Here is a 16,570-nt window from a genome sequence, read left to right as displayed (position 1 = left end):
GGGGTTTTATAGGGTAAATATAGGTTTTTCCCATTTTTGACCCTAAAAACACAAAATTTCACAATTTATTTCTAAACCATTTTGTAGAGCTTAGAAAAACAAATAATTTAGTATATTGAAACGTTATTATGCGCCTAATTGTTACAGATAAAATATATGTTGTCCCCAGAGAGGGGGGGGGTCGAGAGGGGGAAGTCCCTGTTGCTGTTGGAACTGCTAAACTTGTGCTCCTCAGTTTTTGCCATAATTCCATGTTAATCCTGTGTTTTTAACCTAGTGTTTTACATGTAAATGTTCAGTTTGTTTTTCTGTGCTCATGTAAGAATCCGGTTTTTTTGTTCAAGTAACCAGTTGCAGTTATTTTACGATTTATTAAATTAAATTTCAAGGAAAATCAGGTTCGTTAAAATATTTAAGATAAGATGGGTCAAGAGATAAGAGTCCAGTGAAGCAAGGTGCAAGTAGTTGACCTTTGAGCCAGTAGACTGATAGCTCCAGCTCAGTGTTTACAAACATTGATATTTGCAATAATATCAGTACTTATTTTATTTCATTGACAGGTCAAAATATTTTACTCAATAAATTATAATAAAAATTAATTATCAGCATTTTTTAGCTAAACCAGAACCATGTATTATTTTTACTGCAAATAGTTATTGCCTTTTAGTTTGTTTGAATTTTTGATCAATCCAGTTTTCCTGGTCAATAGTGTTTTAATTTTTGACAAAAGAAATGGATAAAAATACAATAGATGGGTGGGTAAGGAAACAGACTACCCGAAAAAAAGGAACAACTAAAGGAAAAGTTGACATTTACTACTATTCTCCTAAGGGAAAAATATTCAGATCTAAATGTCAACTCAAAAAATACATAGATGAAAATAAGCTCAAATTAAATATTGATGACTTTGATTTCAAATCAGTTATAAAATCACCCACTAAATGCAACACTTTGGAAACTCCAAATAACATCACTCACAATGAAAGTGCTATCTCTGCAGACATATTAGATGTTATATCCAGTACACCTGAGACTAGCTTATGTCAAAATCAAGCTAATGATAAGTCAGTGTTAACATTACACTCGGGGCTTGAAGAGGTTTTCTCTAATGAATTCTCAATTGATTTGGAGGATAAATTACATCAGTTAAGTAATTTTTTAAATAAAGCCAATGAGGACATGCTTCAATTGAAATTTGAAAAGGAAAAAGTTGAATCATCACTTCAAGTATTAGAATTTGAGGCAGAGGAAACAGTTCAAAATCTACAACTGAAACTAAACAATTTATCAGAAGAAAATTATACTTTAAAAGGGTTACTGAGTGATAAAAACAAAGAAATTATGTATTTGAAAGAAAACACATCAGTTGCCAATGTAAATGTACTGATAGAAAAAACTCCCTCAGGAGGGACTAACAATAAAAATGATGTAGTTGAAAGTGAAGAACTACATACACTCAATAAGAGATTAAAATTGCTTCAAACTCAAGTCGACAGCTTAAAAAGACAGAACTTACATCTAATGGAAACCATTCAACCATACCCGTTACCTGACCCTGAACTAATAAGAGAGAATGCAGCATTGAAGAAGAAAATTGCATATATGGAAAGTAAATTTACAGAAGAATCTAACTCTCATAAAGAAATAATAAGACTACTTCAAAGTGATTCTGAAAATTCAAGTCTGCAAAATGAAAAACTAAAAAATGAAATACAGCTTCTGAAAGATGAAAAACTTACAGAAATTACTGATGACAGCTTTGTTGTGCCTAAACATTTTGCTAAATTTGTAGACAGATCACAAGTTGTCACTGACTCAATCAACCTATCTAACAGATATGAATTATTGTCATCTAAAGAAACACCTGTTTTAAAGGAGTTGCCAGTAGATTCAGTTACATCTGAGAGAATGCCTGTTCACACACCTCAACATTTAGTGAAATTTAATGAAATTGGACTTACTAAGACTATTAAAAACTACAAGCTTGGACTTCAAAGTTCAAAGAAAAATGATTTACTGTTGATTTCTGATAGTCATGGTAGGGATTTGTACAGAAACCTCATTGAAATATGGCCTACTACAAATGTAAATATTTCTGTCATCTACAAGCCAAACGCTCAGCTAAATGGAGTGGTAAACAGCCTTGACAAACTTACTAAAACGTTTACTAAATCCGACACAGTTATTGTCATTGGAGGTTGCAACGATATTGTAGGTGGTGACAATAAACTAACTGCTAAGTATCAGGAGATTATTGAGAAGACCGCTCACACAAATTTAATTATTGCAGGCTTGCCCTACAGGCATGATGTTCCTGGTTTAAATAACCAAGTAGCCTTAATAAACATGGAACTTGAAAAAATCATTAGCCAAAGTGATCATGCTAAATTTCTCCCCATCAACTTACTACCAAGGCAAATGTACACAAAGCATGGATTGCACTTCAACCGTTCTGGGAAAAAAGAAATTTCAAAAATGATTAAGCTCTGTATTTATGGAAACAACCTAAATCGCCTGAAAAATAGCTCAAACAATCAGGCTGATAAGGTGCCGGTATTCTGTGAGGAGTCTTTTTTTGATATCACCAAAAAGGCAAAGGGGATACAAGTGGTGGAGGCAGATATGTATAAGGTAATTGAGGGGCTAAGGAACGATAATTCTGTAGCCTTCGCCCATACCATCTCCGGCGACTTCCATCACCCAAGAAGAATGACTGCGGGTGTGGCCGTGGCTTTTAGGAAACACTTTGGGAAGCCTGATTTAAAGGATTGCATAACAAACTTTTTGACATGCCAAAGGACCAATCCTAAACAAGTAACGGTATATAGCCTTATAACCAAAGAACACTTCAACGGCAAACCCACACTGGATACTTATAACTCTGCTTTCAAAGATCTTACAGATAACATTAAGACCAAGAGCTTCAGAGTGCTAATCTGCTCCCCAATGGGGTGTGTCCGAGATCTTGTTCAGATTGAGCATTTTGCCATGAAGATAAGCGAGTTTCATGATATCACTGGTGTACCGGTCATAGTTGTCACCAACATGCAACCAGGAGCTCAGCGTGTTCTCCATCATGGACTCTCCCATCCCCAATTCACCCTCAAACTTCGACAAGAATTACAAAAAGTATCACAATCAAGAGAAGTGATTTCACAACATCAATTTCAACTTCAGCTACAATCACCACCTAGTAGCTCTCAACAGCAGTCATCACCGGATCAGCATCCCTCAACACAACAACATCCCTCAACACAACAACATCCCTCAACACAACAACATCCCTCTGCAATAGAAGTTCCTGATGTTGGCTCCACAGGCTCCCGAACGGTTCCTGGTCATCTCAACTACAATGAGGTGTTGAAGAGTAAACCATCAGTGTCAAGTGCCAAAAAGCAGAGTAAATGTGTTGTGTCAAGTGGTGAGAGCAATCAGGTGATAGATGTAGATTCCTCCTTAGATAATAGCTTACATTTGTCTTTAACCCTTTGAGTGCCAACGTCCGGGGAACCGGACGTTTTTAAAACGAGCCAAAAGTGCCGACGTCCGGCCGACCGGACGTTTTTAGAACGAGCCAAAAGTGCCAACGTCCGGCTGACCGGACGTTTCGTAATGATCGAACAGCTGTCATAACAACCGAATGGATACTCGGATTCTTTTAACCCATATATTAACATTGAGTCGAAAGTTACTAGATGCGATACATCGATTTTCGTTGGTCGAAATATCGAAAATTCGATTTTTACGAAATTTTAACCTAAAAATCGCCAGATCGCGCTCGGCATTTTTAGCGCGACCTTCGGGAAAAATCATCGGCATTTTTAGAGCGTTACTTTTATTTCTCGCCTGGCACTCTAAGGGTTAAACTAAGATATCCTGACAAAGACCAAATGCCTGCTAAACTAGTTCTAGACAAATTTTATAATCTCAACAGTGTAAAAGCTCAGAGTAATATTAGCTCAGATTCATTAAAAAACAGCGATACTTACAGTAAATTTAATTTAGTAATGCACTACAATTGTCAAGGGTTAAATTCTACTAAAATATCAGAGCTCAATTTATTTTTATCACAGTCCAAATTAAATATTAAAGTCATGTCATTAAATGAACTTTAGTTGGATAATGATTCTATTTCTTTACTCAATACAATAGATAATTTTAGAATTGCTGACTCTTATGTAAGAAATAGTAGCCTAAGGGGTGGTTCATGTATATTAGTTGATAATAATTGTAAATACTTAACTGTACAGGAGTTTTCTTATTTAAATGAAGATTTTATTTTTGAATGTTCTGCTATCGAACTTGTAGATTTCAATTCAGTATTTTTTTCCATTTATACAGTGCCAAATTATAATTCAAGTAAATTGTTTTTGGACAAACTTGAAAAGCTACTTGTTAGTTTACAAAAAAAAGCCAAAAGGAAAAATGTTTTTATAACAGGGGATTTTAATATAAACATTTTAAAGGATGATGCAATCACAAGTAGGTTTAAGGAAATTGTTGAATGTAATGGTTTCTGTTTGCAGTTTAATGAGCCAACTAGAATAACTGCCAATTCATTTACTTGTATAGATAACATGATTACAAAAAAAATGTATAAAGTAGACCATAAACTGAATACTGATTTAGGTTTATCTGACCATAACGCCATATTCCTGAGCCTCCCTGGGCAATATAAGAATATTTTGACTACTGGTAATAATAATAATACAAGTTCCTATACCAAAAGAATAATTTCAAATAGAAAAATGGATGAATTTTGTACATATCTAAACCAAAATATTAATTTTACATTTGATCCAGTCCTGAACCCAAATGAAAACTTTAGCAACTTTTTAAGTGATTTTCTTTTGACTTTTAATTCTATATTTCCTCCAAAGTTTCTTAAAAATAATAGTAATAATTCTAAAACCAAGTCTTTCTCTGTAAACTGGATTACTCAAGGTATAAAAATTTCAAGTAAAACAAAACGACAATTGCACATGCAAGCCAAGCTCAGTAATGACCAACAGTTTATTACATATGTTAAGCATTATAAAAACATATTTAACAAAGTTGTAAAAAAAGCAAAATTACTAGCGAATAGCAATTTTATAAAAACATCAGAAAACAAAACTAAGGCAGCTTGGCAAATTGTAAATCAAGAGCTTGGCAATACAAACCAAAAACCAAAAGAAAGAATAGTTTTGAAAGATACAAATGGTTATGAGCTTGGTAATCCTGGAAGTATTGCTAAAGTTTTTAACAATTTTTTTTCGAATACAGTAAGTAACTTAAATGTTCAAAAGGCTACTGTCAATGGAGTCCATGCTTCAGTGAAACATATCTGTAATGATAATGGGATATCATTGTGCAGCCTCAGGCTAACTAATGTGGAGGAAATCAAAAAGATTGTTCTGTCACTAAAAAACAAATCATCCGTTGGCTGGGATGAGATCCCAATTAAATTGATAAAAGCCACTGTTAATATCATTGCTGAACCTTTATCTCAAATTATTAACCAGTGTTTAATACATGGAATTTTTCCGGATAAACTAAAACTTTCCCAAATCTCACCAATATTTAAAAAGGGCCTAAAATCGGATATTAACAATTACCGTCCAATTTCTGTATTGAGTAATTTTTCTAAAATATTTGAGAAGGTCATAAATTTGAGATTGGTTAGTTATTTTGAAAGCAATCATCTATTTTATAACAAACAATTTGGATTCAGGAAAAATTTAAGCACAGGTTCTGCACTAACACAGTTTATAAATGAGGTTACCCAGGCTTTGGACGGGTCTCAGGCTACAGCTGGTGTTTTCTGTGACCTGTCCAAAGCTTTTGACTGTGTTGATCACTCAGTCCTTCAGCTCAAGCTGAGTGATTATGGTATTAGGGGAAGTTGTCACTCTCTATTGAGTTCTTACCTTTCTAATAGAAAACAAAGAACTGTAATAACACTGGATAAGATCAAGTACTATTCGCCATGGGAAAACCTATCGGCAGGTGTGCCCCAAGGTTCAATCTTAGGTCCTCTATTCTTTCTAATTTACATTAATGACCTCCCTAAAGCTATTGATCAGGAACTAATTCTTTTTGCAGATGATACAACAGCCTTGATAAAAAATAATAGTACTTCTGAAATGCTATCTTCTCTTGAAAATGTGGTTCATGACATGGAAGGTTGGTTCTTGAACAATGGATTAAAACTTAATCTTGAAAAAACGCAAACAATAAAATTTTCTGTCAGAAACAATGGTAATAAAATTGAATCCCTTAAATTGGCAACGTCTCATAAATTTCTAGGTGTTTACATAGACGAATCACTTAAATGGGATGTACATCTGAATCAATTAAAAAGTAAACTTAGATCCATGTCAATTGTATTTCTGCACTTAAGAGACTGTGTTCCTAAAGAAACTCTGAAAATGGTTTATCATGCTTATGTAGAATCAGTATTGAGGTATGGTATAATCTTATGGGGTCAGGCTACCGGAGTCAAATCAATATTCAGGCTACAAAAACGCATTATCCGTATTATGACCAGCTCTCATCCACGTAGTTCATGCAAAAACCTTTTTCGAAATTTAAAAATCCACACCCTAACAGGACTGTACATCTTGGAATCACTAAACTACATTCATTCAGCTAAAAACGACCTCCCAGAATCAATTCAAATCAACCATAGATATAATACTCGAAATGAAAACATTTTTAGATTTCCAAGGCACCATTTGACCCTTTATGAAAAAAGTCCACTATATGCTGGGCTGAGGCTGTACAATGTGCTGCCTGCAAACTATAAATTGCTAAATGAAAATAATTTTAAAGATAAAATAGGTGAACTCTTAATTGACAGAGCCTTTTATTTAATTGCAGATTTTCACAATGCCCCTTTAGTTTAGAATAGTTTTATCATTCAATTTTGTTAATTATATTATCATCTTGATTACTATTTTATTTTTTATATTCTGACAATTCAAACTCTGACAATGCACCTATTCTGTATGTAACACATGTAAAGAATGTTATGTGCAAATAAAATATGTCTATGTCTATGTCTATAAAAAAAATTGTGCCTGGTGTAGTTTGCTTGTTTATAAACATATTTTGATAAAATTTGGAAAATACATAAATTTCTTACTAAACTGCAGTACCTTTTAACATTTTACATTAAAAAAACTTTTTTATCCTCCCTGTTGCAGCAAACCTAAGTACTAGTTAAACTAATTCTGTTTAAATAGGGAACAAATGTGATATTTTTAAGGAGACATTTTAGTGTAAATCCAATCAGGCAAATGTAAATTCGCTAAGTCTGCAGGTTTGCTGCAGCGGGGGTATTTATTTACCAGTAAAAATTTAACAGTTTTTGATGTTTTTGTTTTTATGTCATCTGTGAATAATGCATACAATATTACTTAAAACATATACCTAATTTTTTATTTGTCAACTTTGTAACATACGTAAAATTATTTCAGGAAAGAAATCTTATCGAGAGTGGCGGACACACAGGTGCAGCCGACTCCAGAACTTCGGCCACCAGAGCGACCCGAGGATCTTGCGTTGGAGCCTCCACCATCATACGACGAGGCAATGGCGACCTCACCATCTTCCTCCTCGGCTTCCAACATACCTTCCCTTCCGACCTCCTCTCCCCTTCCTTCCCTCACCCCCAGGACGTACGGGGAGTTGGGGGAGGTCCTTCAGACCCTTAAGGTGGAAACTAACATGCAAAGTGTGAAGGTTATGTTCCACGTTGACGGTGTACGAGTGTACTTTATTTCTCCGGACGGCAGCGTGAGCGCACCCTCGCAGCCGACACAGCTTAGAGTGCTGGAGTTGGAGGGTACGTAAAAGTTAATGTTGTGCTCTTTGTTTTTTCTTCTAAAACCTTTGGGTTAAAGTTGGGAACAGTTATTTTTTATTTTTGTAAAATTCTTTTGGTAATTTAGAGCCAATTTCAAATAAATTCCTTCTGCCAAAAGAAAAAAAAAATTTTTCACCAGTAATTGCTTAACCCTAGTAGTGGCCAATGTTAGAAGTGGGGAATGGCCAACCCATTTTGGCTATTTTGCAAATCTATTTTAGAAAATTCATAAAAATTCAACCGTACAAGTAAACTTAGCCAACCTGATATTCATTTTGTTTGGAAAGAACAGGATAATCTAGAAATAGTAATATAATAATGATTTAGGCAGTTTTTTTTTGACACCGTAAAGTGAAAAAAATGATCTAAAATGCAGCCTCGGTAAAATTTTTTCTACAGATATTTTATGGGAAATTCATTATATACTAGCTTTAATAATCTTACAGATCAGCATTTTGTACATTATCTTTTCTTATGATCTTATTCCCTACATAGAAATATGTAACATGTTATAAAAATATTTTTTTTTATCATACAGGGTGGCGTAGAAAAACGGGAAATTTTAAAATAATCATAATAAACCAAGAAAATTGTACAAAAAAATCCTTGATGTTGAAAATGTGTTGATCAATTGTGGAAAATACATAAGAAATGTTAGAAATAGGAATATAGTTAAAAATCACATCAGTTAAGTGCTCTCCTTAGGGCCTATTCGTTCAATTAATATTGAAGACTTAGCATCGTGTTACGCAATGTGTCCTCTGGGATGTTGGTGACGTGTTCTTTGACCTGAGTCTTGAGCTCAATATGGTTTCTTGGCCTAGTCAGGTACACAACGCTCTTTAGATGTCCCCATAGAAAGAAATCGCACACCGAGAGGTCTGGAGACCGTGGAGGCCAAAGGACGTTAGCGTTCCTTGAAATTATGCACTCCACAAAAAGCTTCTCCATGCAGCCATTGACAGATTTACAGTGTGTGAGGTGGCTCCGTCTTGTTGAAACCAGGTTTGTTGGATTTCAATATCTGAAAAAGCAAGAAGCCGTGGAGCAAAAAAATTTCTCCAGCATATGAAAGTAACGTTGAGATATGACGGTTACAGTGGAACCATCTTCATCCTAAAAAAGTAAAGGTCCAATCACACCAAGACAAGACACTGCACACCATACAGTAACTTTGGGACTGAGTAACGAACGTTGATGAAGTTCAATAGGATTTTGTTGAACCCATTAATGCATGTTCTGCTTATTGACATGTCCATATGAAAGTGACAGACATCCAAACATTTGCAGCTGATGAACTGTCACCAATTTTGTAATACGCTCTCACGGTGACTGCACGCTCCGCACCACTCCACTTCTCCATCTCAACTAAATGTCCATTACTACTTGGCGTCATAACTTCAGTTTCTCATTCCTACAAGACATACAGGTGTACCAACAACGACTTCGAAATTTCCCGTTTCTTTGTGCCACCCTGTATATACATTTTGTAGACAATCTAATTCCCTACATAGTAATATATAACATGTTAGGAAAATATATAAGTTTTTGGGGTGAAATATAATAACAAACGGAGAACCGAAAAAATTGAAATCCGTACAGTGTTAGTTTGTGTTGTAAAAAGTTATATAATATATGTGTATACTGTAATATATCTTAAGAATATTAATATCAGTTGTAGCTAGAATTTCCTTATACATCACGCCACTGTGAATCGTATGATTTTCAATAAATCCCATTGGCTACAAACATCACCTGATCCCCTCTCCACCTACATCACACCACCGTCCGGCGTCCATGTCCGTCCGTCCCTACAACAGCCGAGTCTACCTCCAAAACTCAAACCTGAACCACCCGTTTGTAGCCGTGTTTTAAACATGTAAAACTATCGTATAATTTCAGTCCACATCCTAAGTACAATTCAACCCACGAACACAACATATACTAATAATGATATATACATGTTTGTAAAGCTAATGAAGTAAGGAATCCAAAAATGTCATAAAGTTTATGGTAAAAATATTTTTTTATTTATAAATAAAATAATGTTTTTATATTTTAGCGATTTTGTGAAAATAAATTCATAGTATTTAGTATAAAACTTTAGTACCAAATGATTTGACTTCAAACCAACATAATCATCTTGTAGTGTATTCAATTATCTACATAAAAATGTATAACACGTTGAGTAAAAATTTTTGTTTTTACGTGTTAGGGGCATAATAATATAATAAACGGAAAACCGCAAAATACAACCGCAAGAAAAATAACACCTTTTATAAACACTATTTCATACTACAGTAGACTCCCTCTTATCAGGACACCTTTTAACCGGACATCGGTTTAACCGGACTACACTCCACGGAAATGACATCTCTTTAACCGGACAACTTTTATCAGCCCATTGGTTTAACCGGACTAAATCGGCAGGAAGTGGGTGGTACTGAAACGACTGTTCTCGTGGGAAAGATTTGAGAACAGTGATCACATGTCTAAATACAATGTTCTCCTAAATTTAAGTCGAATAACACCGTAAACAGTCCGTTTTGACGAGTTTTTGGGGACGTCGGCTTAACCGGAAAAACCGTTATCCGGACTGGCCTTGGTCCCGAGGAGTCTGGAGAAGAGTGAGTCTACTGTATTCAGTAAATATTCATGCATAATAAAATGCACGCTGTTATATACACACACACATTTCTCTAATACGAAATAATAACGAATTTAGTAATAAATCGCGGATAAAACGAGAACGAAAACTCAATGGCAACAACACGCAATGGCGAATACAAGGCACTTTGTGTATGAGACCTTGACAGTAGTGACACACTTCCGTCGTCTTAGTGAGAAAAAACAGAAATAACCCTAAGCGCAGGGCTGCCACTATCACAAGCTACATTTCTTCCTCTTCAAAATGACATATTATATGACTAGTACTTATACTGTGTGTAATTTGTATTTTCCTATACGATCGTCTAGCAACTGTTGGCCATTTGTTACAAATTTCAAAAACAGCTGTTTTCATAAAATCGTACCGGTTGTCCAATCAATATTTTGTTCTAAATATCACTACCACAATGAAGATAAAATCAATGGCTATCCAGTGGTACCACCCGCAAAATCCCAAGACGAAAATTACCCGAGCAGGGTAATGCCAAACAAGTTGTGTTTTGCCAGTTCCCAAGTGTTGGCTGCAAAAGTCGTGCCGCGTCGAAAATTCATTTGATTTCTAATTGTCGTGACATTGTTATATACCTGCTACAAGGTTTTTTATGTAATAAAATTAAAGTTCAGGAATGTGATCTTTCGAATGGTATGTATATTGTTCTCATCTGAGTTGATTACAGTGATTGAGTTGATTGAGTGAGGGTGTTTACTTGGCAAAGAAAAGCCCTACGGATCATGTTTGATATACCAAATAAAGTCAACTGCAAACCTTTCTTTATAAATAATAATATAGGCCTAATGACACTTTCAAGTATTTATATTTTTAATAATTTAGTCTATGTTAAACAAAACATTACAAATTTTACTAAATGTCACTCAATACATAACCAATCAACTAGACAATCAAACAACCTGTACATCCCACCAGTTAGACTTTCAAAATTCACAAAAAGCCATAAATATTTACAATTACAACTTTTCAATAAACATCCCATTCCATTTAGAGAAATTGATAACATAAACCTTTTCAAATCAACATTACCAAGATGGCTAATTAGCAAAGCCTTTTTTTCTATAGACAATTTTTTAAACACAAATGATTACTCTGAACTCTTAACACTATTGGCCACTACGAGGCAGCCTGCATAACCAAAAATCTTTTACAAATTTCCTGAATATTTACAAATTGTTTAGTTTTGAAGTATTATTTACTTAAGTTTTTTATAAATTTGTGTAAAAGCATTCAATCTTAGAATTTTAAATTTAAATATTAGGCCTGTATGTACAGTTTATGTAACAAAATGTTCAATGCTTCATAAGATGATATAGATTTAAGCATGATGTCATATTTGTGTCCTGACTTCTGACGTTGTCTATTGTAATTTTATGTTGCTGAATGACAATAAAGATTATTATTATTATTATTATTATAAGTGTTTTTTTTTTACCGTTAAAATAATTTCGGCCCATACCATCGCCTTACGATCGTGGCCATTCTAAGCATCAACTAGGGTTAAATTTATTGTAATTTATTGTGTAGTGCAAATATTTTATGTTCATGTAAACTATAAGAAAATTTTATTCCACACATTGGTACTTTTTGCCACCAACTCTAGAGACAAGTTTCTCATACAAAGCTAGTTCTGGTATTCATTAATGTTATACCAGACAGGTTTTATAAGCATTCCTTCCTTCATCCCTTTTGTTTGCTTGCTCTTTTCAACGAACACCATCCTACAATCTGCAAACACGGTAATGAAGAATTTGCAACCAACTTGCTAGTATGCTGTGTGAAAAGTGTGGCTTACCTCGACCTTTTATTACATTACTTTTTCCAGACGGACGAGAGGAGGGTCTTCCGAAATACTTTCTACAGGTCGGGGAGTGGTTTTACCCTCTGGTCCCTGATGTTTCGCCGTGTTTCCGATCAGATTATGGAGCATTCATCTTGCCAGACGTCCAGTCTCAAGTCGAAGGTATGTCACAGTATTTTTGTTGTTGTAGGTTTAATGCCAAATGTAAACGTCAGTGGCGGTTGTAGGTCTTGAAATTTGAGAAGCAAGGTCCCATAATGACACTATAACCACGGTGTCTCGGTCCCCCAATATGAATTTGGAAGTTTAATTTTCAATTAATTTTGAATGAAGTTGTCTTCTATAGGCATAGGCACACTATAAATCTTACCTGATACAGGTCTAGTTGAGTATGATAAAATAATCGATACTGAAACTATACAAACTGTATACATTTGTTCATGGAGCCATGTTTGCAGGAGCTGCAGTAGGACTGATACTACCCCCAGAGGCGGACATCTCACTGTTTGAGCTGCTGGAGGATGTTCTCCACGGAGTCGTGTCACAGCCACCCACAGCTCCGCCACGCACACGCACACGCAGAGACAACTTCAGTACTACCATCTCTAAGGGCATTGTAACTGGTGTGTATCCAACAGTATGTGTGTGAGCGAGGGATTCATGTAGACATTTTCCATTATGGTCAGATAAAGTGTTGTTTGTGCCTCAGTCTTGTGCAGACGTGTCCATTGTGATTGTGTCCATTGTGATTGTGTTCACCTACCCTCTATTTTTACAATATGTTGTTTCCTTCACTAAAGCCTCCTTGATTATGATCAGTACTTACAGTCTACCATACTAAAATACGGTACTTTGTTGTTGTTAGATCACTGCACAGATCAGTAGCCTATTTTGACGAGCAGTTGATATCTTTTTTAAAACAATATCTGAATACTTCATTTTGTAATAATTTAAATAACTTTTTGATGATTTTCTAAGTAATGCCAAACAAATCTCTAACATGTACATTTTGTTGTTTGTATAAAATAATTAATCTTTTTGAATAAATTTTTATATTCAGTTGTTAAAAATTGGGCATTAGTAATTTTAACCCTCAAGTAAACCGGCTTGATCCCCTCCCTAAAAAATCATAGCCCAAGAGTATAAGTACAGATAAAATTTTACTTAATTTTAAGTACAGTACAATATAAACTAATTCTATTTCCTGCTAGCCGGACAACTAATCTCCAACTCCGCTATACACGATGCTTACATTCATTCACTTTGTTCACTCGTCTATGAGTCAAGAAAAGTAAAGAATTATAATAATTTTTCTTATTGTTTATAATTGCAAGAATAACATTAAAACTCGTTTTCAAGCAGCTAATTGTAAAAAAATATTCCCCGAATCCCCGGTACAGGGCCCCATAGAGGAGGTAGCAGAGAGCCTCAAATGGTCCCAGGCTGGACCTGTATTAATTATTTTACCTGCTACTATATACAATTATCGATCTTTTCTTCTACGGTGTGGCAAGTGGTTACAAACAAGGGGACGTAGCACGGTTTTCATATAAGTTCACTCACAATCCATTCACAACATTACAATATCAAGATCTTCAACTATCTCAAATTCACCAATTGTCTGGCCTTTTTCTAAATCAGGCCTCCTGGCCGCCTGTTTGAGCCGGATTATTGTTAGGCTATTGTAATTAACTAAGCAACACAAACTCAACTATGTTTTCAGGGGCCCATTACGTCTCCACAGGACTCATCAAGGGGGCAGAGGCAGCGAGTAACTATGTAAGTTCCACAACACCTAAGATCATCTCAAAACTGAGTCCTGAGGAACCCCGCCCTGTCCCACCTACGATCCGTACGGGGGCCAAGGTAGCGAGATCTGTCACTCATACTGCAGTCAACGTCACTGGCTTTGTGGGTAAGTACTACGCTGGTAAGCTATTTTATCTAATTACAGGGCAGATGGGAAAAAGTATGAATAGTAATATAAATGTATATAAAATCATCGGTTTTTGGATATTGACGCCATCTATATGGACCGTCTGTAACAGCTAGTTTATTGAAATGAACACAGTTGAATGAGTGTTCATAGATTATGCAAGTATAAATGTATATTTTCTCCCTTAACTTTTGTTACTGAGACAGTTAATGTTACAATGATATTAAAAGATATGGTACAAAGATCTTAAAATATAGTTTACAATAAGTAATCAGTTTGAATCGGTTAAAGTCATCCGGGTAGTCGAGTGGTTATTGTATTCCAAGCAAGATTGTTTCTGGATCCAAATGCCGTTTGTCATTTGGCTATCAATTAATGATGCTATCTAAAAAAAAATTATAAAGGGTTTATGGGAAATTTTGAAAATTTGGTCGATAGAACAAAAGATGATGGTATATTCTTAACACATTTTAATAAGTTAACAATGTTTTAAAAATGTTTTTGGATTGATGAATCTTTTAGAGAATTTCTTATATATAGGGAATAAGCTATTACCTTAGGTCTCATAGTAAGACCCAGCCCCCGCACCGATTCCATTTTTCTTTTTGGGGACTGTAGAGGCAAAAAAAAACCGTATCTTCAAATTCACATTTATACACACACACACACCTGAATGAGTTCGCGAACCAGCATGGTCGGACTATGGGAACGTGGTGTTTGGGGTGAAAATATGTTTTGCCCATTTTGACCCCTAAAACATAAGATTTTTTCATTTTTTAAACTCCTTTGAAGAGCTTAAAAAACAAATACTGAAGTGTTTTTTTTAGGTTTATTGGTTACAGAAAAAAATAAAAAATTGTGAACTTAAAATTTCTGTTATTCTTATGGAGAATAAATAAACTGTTGCAGTTTGCTTGTTTATGGATCAAACTTGGCGAATTTATTTGTTTTATACTAAGCTATTATTATAAAAAAAAAACAAAAAAAACACACACACTTTATTACCCTCCCTGTACCAGTAAACCTAATGTTATTTAAATAGATTTAAGCCACAGCAAGAGTATTTTTACAATCATTATGTTAAAAAAAATGTAAACCCCTCTTAAGCATGCAAATGCAATGAAATCAAATTCTTTGTTAAAACTGTCAAAACATTTAGTAAACCCAACAATTCTAGGCGATAATGCTGAAAACACACTGGACGAAAATGAAATTTCTGAAGATGAAACGTCTGAAACAAAAACTGAAACAGTCGATTCAACTGAAACAACCAGTGAAGGTGATTCAAGCAGACACAAACGGCACAGACATAAACATAGACAACACTTGTTGAGATTAAAAAGTGATAAAAACAAACCAGAAGTTGAAACGGCCGGAACTTCAAGTGAACAACACAAACGGCACAGGCATAAACACAGGAGTTACCTGTCAAAATACAGTAAAACTGATGAAAATGAAACACCCACAGATGAAACAAACATCGAAGATGATGCAAGTGTATCACACAGACGTGGACATAGAATGTCGAAGCTTAGTAGAGAATTAAATAAGTTGAAACTCGCACCGAGTTGGCAGCCTTTGCCTCGTCCAAGAGTGAAATACGGGAAACACAGAGCTTCAGCTACTCTCTTAGCCAAAGATCATGGATCTACGAGCTCAACAGACAAGAAAAGTAAGCCGGTGGTGGTTAAGAAAATCCATGCATGGTCGGTTAAGGCCATTGAAAAGTTTTGCATTTTGTACAGGAATAATTATTTTAATTTGGCTGTTGAGATTTGCTTTATAGGTTGATCAGAGGTGTATTCAGTTTTGTTGCTTAAAGCTCCAGATTGCATTTACTTTTAATCTTACCATTTGACTGTTTAGTCTATATATTAACCATAATTTATTCAGAACCTGTAATTACTATTTTGGTATAAAACACTTAACAGCCAATTGCATACAAATGGTCTATGCCTAAGCTTCACTCTACTGTAAAAACATGATTGGGCATAACTACTGTTTGTATTTTTAAATTCAGAGTTCATTGTTCACATATTTTGTTATATTAATTAAGTTCTTAATTTTATTGATAAGCAAAAAATAAACCTAAATACCCCAACATAAAAAAATATTTATATGGAATAATCAGAACTCAGAACTCTATAAAAAGTTATGATTGATTTAGTTAATATTCCTTCTATGTTCATTCTAAAACTGTTTATTAAAGTAATTTTACCAAACAGTATGATTTAAAAATATGATAATTTTCTCCACTGAATAAAACACTAATCAATTAACCTACATTTTCCCAAATTATGTTCTATG

At 34.7% G+C, this 16,570-nt stretch overlaps 2 protein-coding genes across 4 annotated transcripts in view; one reads left to right on the top strand and one right to left on the bottom strand.

The window, feature by feature from the left end:
- The window catches only part of LOC128987182 (protein spartin), a 30,138-nt gene that overhangs the window by 6,721 nt on the left and 6,847 nt on the right, over positions 1-16,570 (top strand). Inside the window, exons 4-8 of one of the 3 annotated variants that reach the window (XM_054407920.1) lie at positions 7,461-7,828; positions 12,352-12,489; positions 12,786-12,950; positions 14,072-14,242; positions 15,441-15,935. In XM_054407920.1, coding sequence (XP_054263895.1) covers positions 7,461-7,828; positions 12,352-12,489; positions 12,786-12,950; positions 14,072-14,242; positions 15,441-15,935 — 1,337 coding nt within the window. Of the gene's footprint in view, positions 1-7,460; positions 7,829-12,351; positions 12,490-12,785; positions 12,951-14,050; positions 14,243-15,440; positions 15,936-16,570 lie in introns of all 3 variants that reach the window. The other 2 variants (XM_054407919.1, XM_054407921.1) reach the window with 2 other exon arrangements.
- LOC128987185 (uncharacterized) overlaps positions 8,802-16,570 on the bottom strand; it is a 71,444-nt gene continuing 63,675 nt past the window's right edge. Inside the window, exon 7 of the mRNA XM_054407926.1 lies at positions 8,802-8,873. Coding sequence (XP_054263901.1) covers positions 8,817-8,873 — 57 coding nt within the window. The 3' untranslated portion in view covers positions 8,802-8,816. The remainder of the gene's footprint in view (positions 8,874-16,570) is intronic.

The sequence above is a fragment of the Macrosteles quadrilineatus genome, unplaced genomic scaffold (genome assembly GCF_028750875.1).
Source record: "Macrosteles quadrilineatus isolate MER2022 unplaced genomic scaffold, UCM_ALF_1.0 Scaffold_2__2_contigs__length_208266976, whole genome shotgun sequence".
NCBI classification, from domain to species: Eukaryota; Metazoa; Arthropoda; class Insecta; order Hemiptera; family Cicadellidae; genus Macrosteles; species Macrosteles quadrilineatus.
This window is presented reverse-complemented; position numbering and strand designations above follow the sequence as displayed.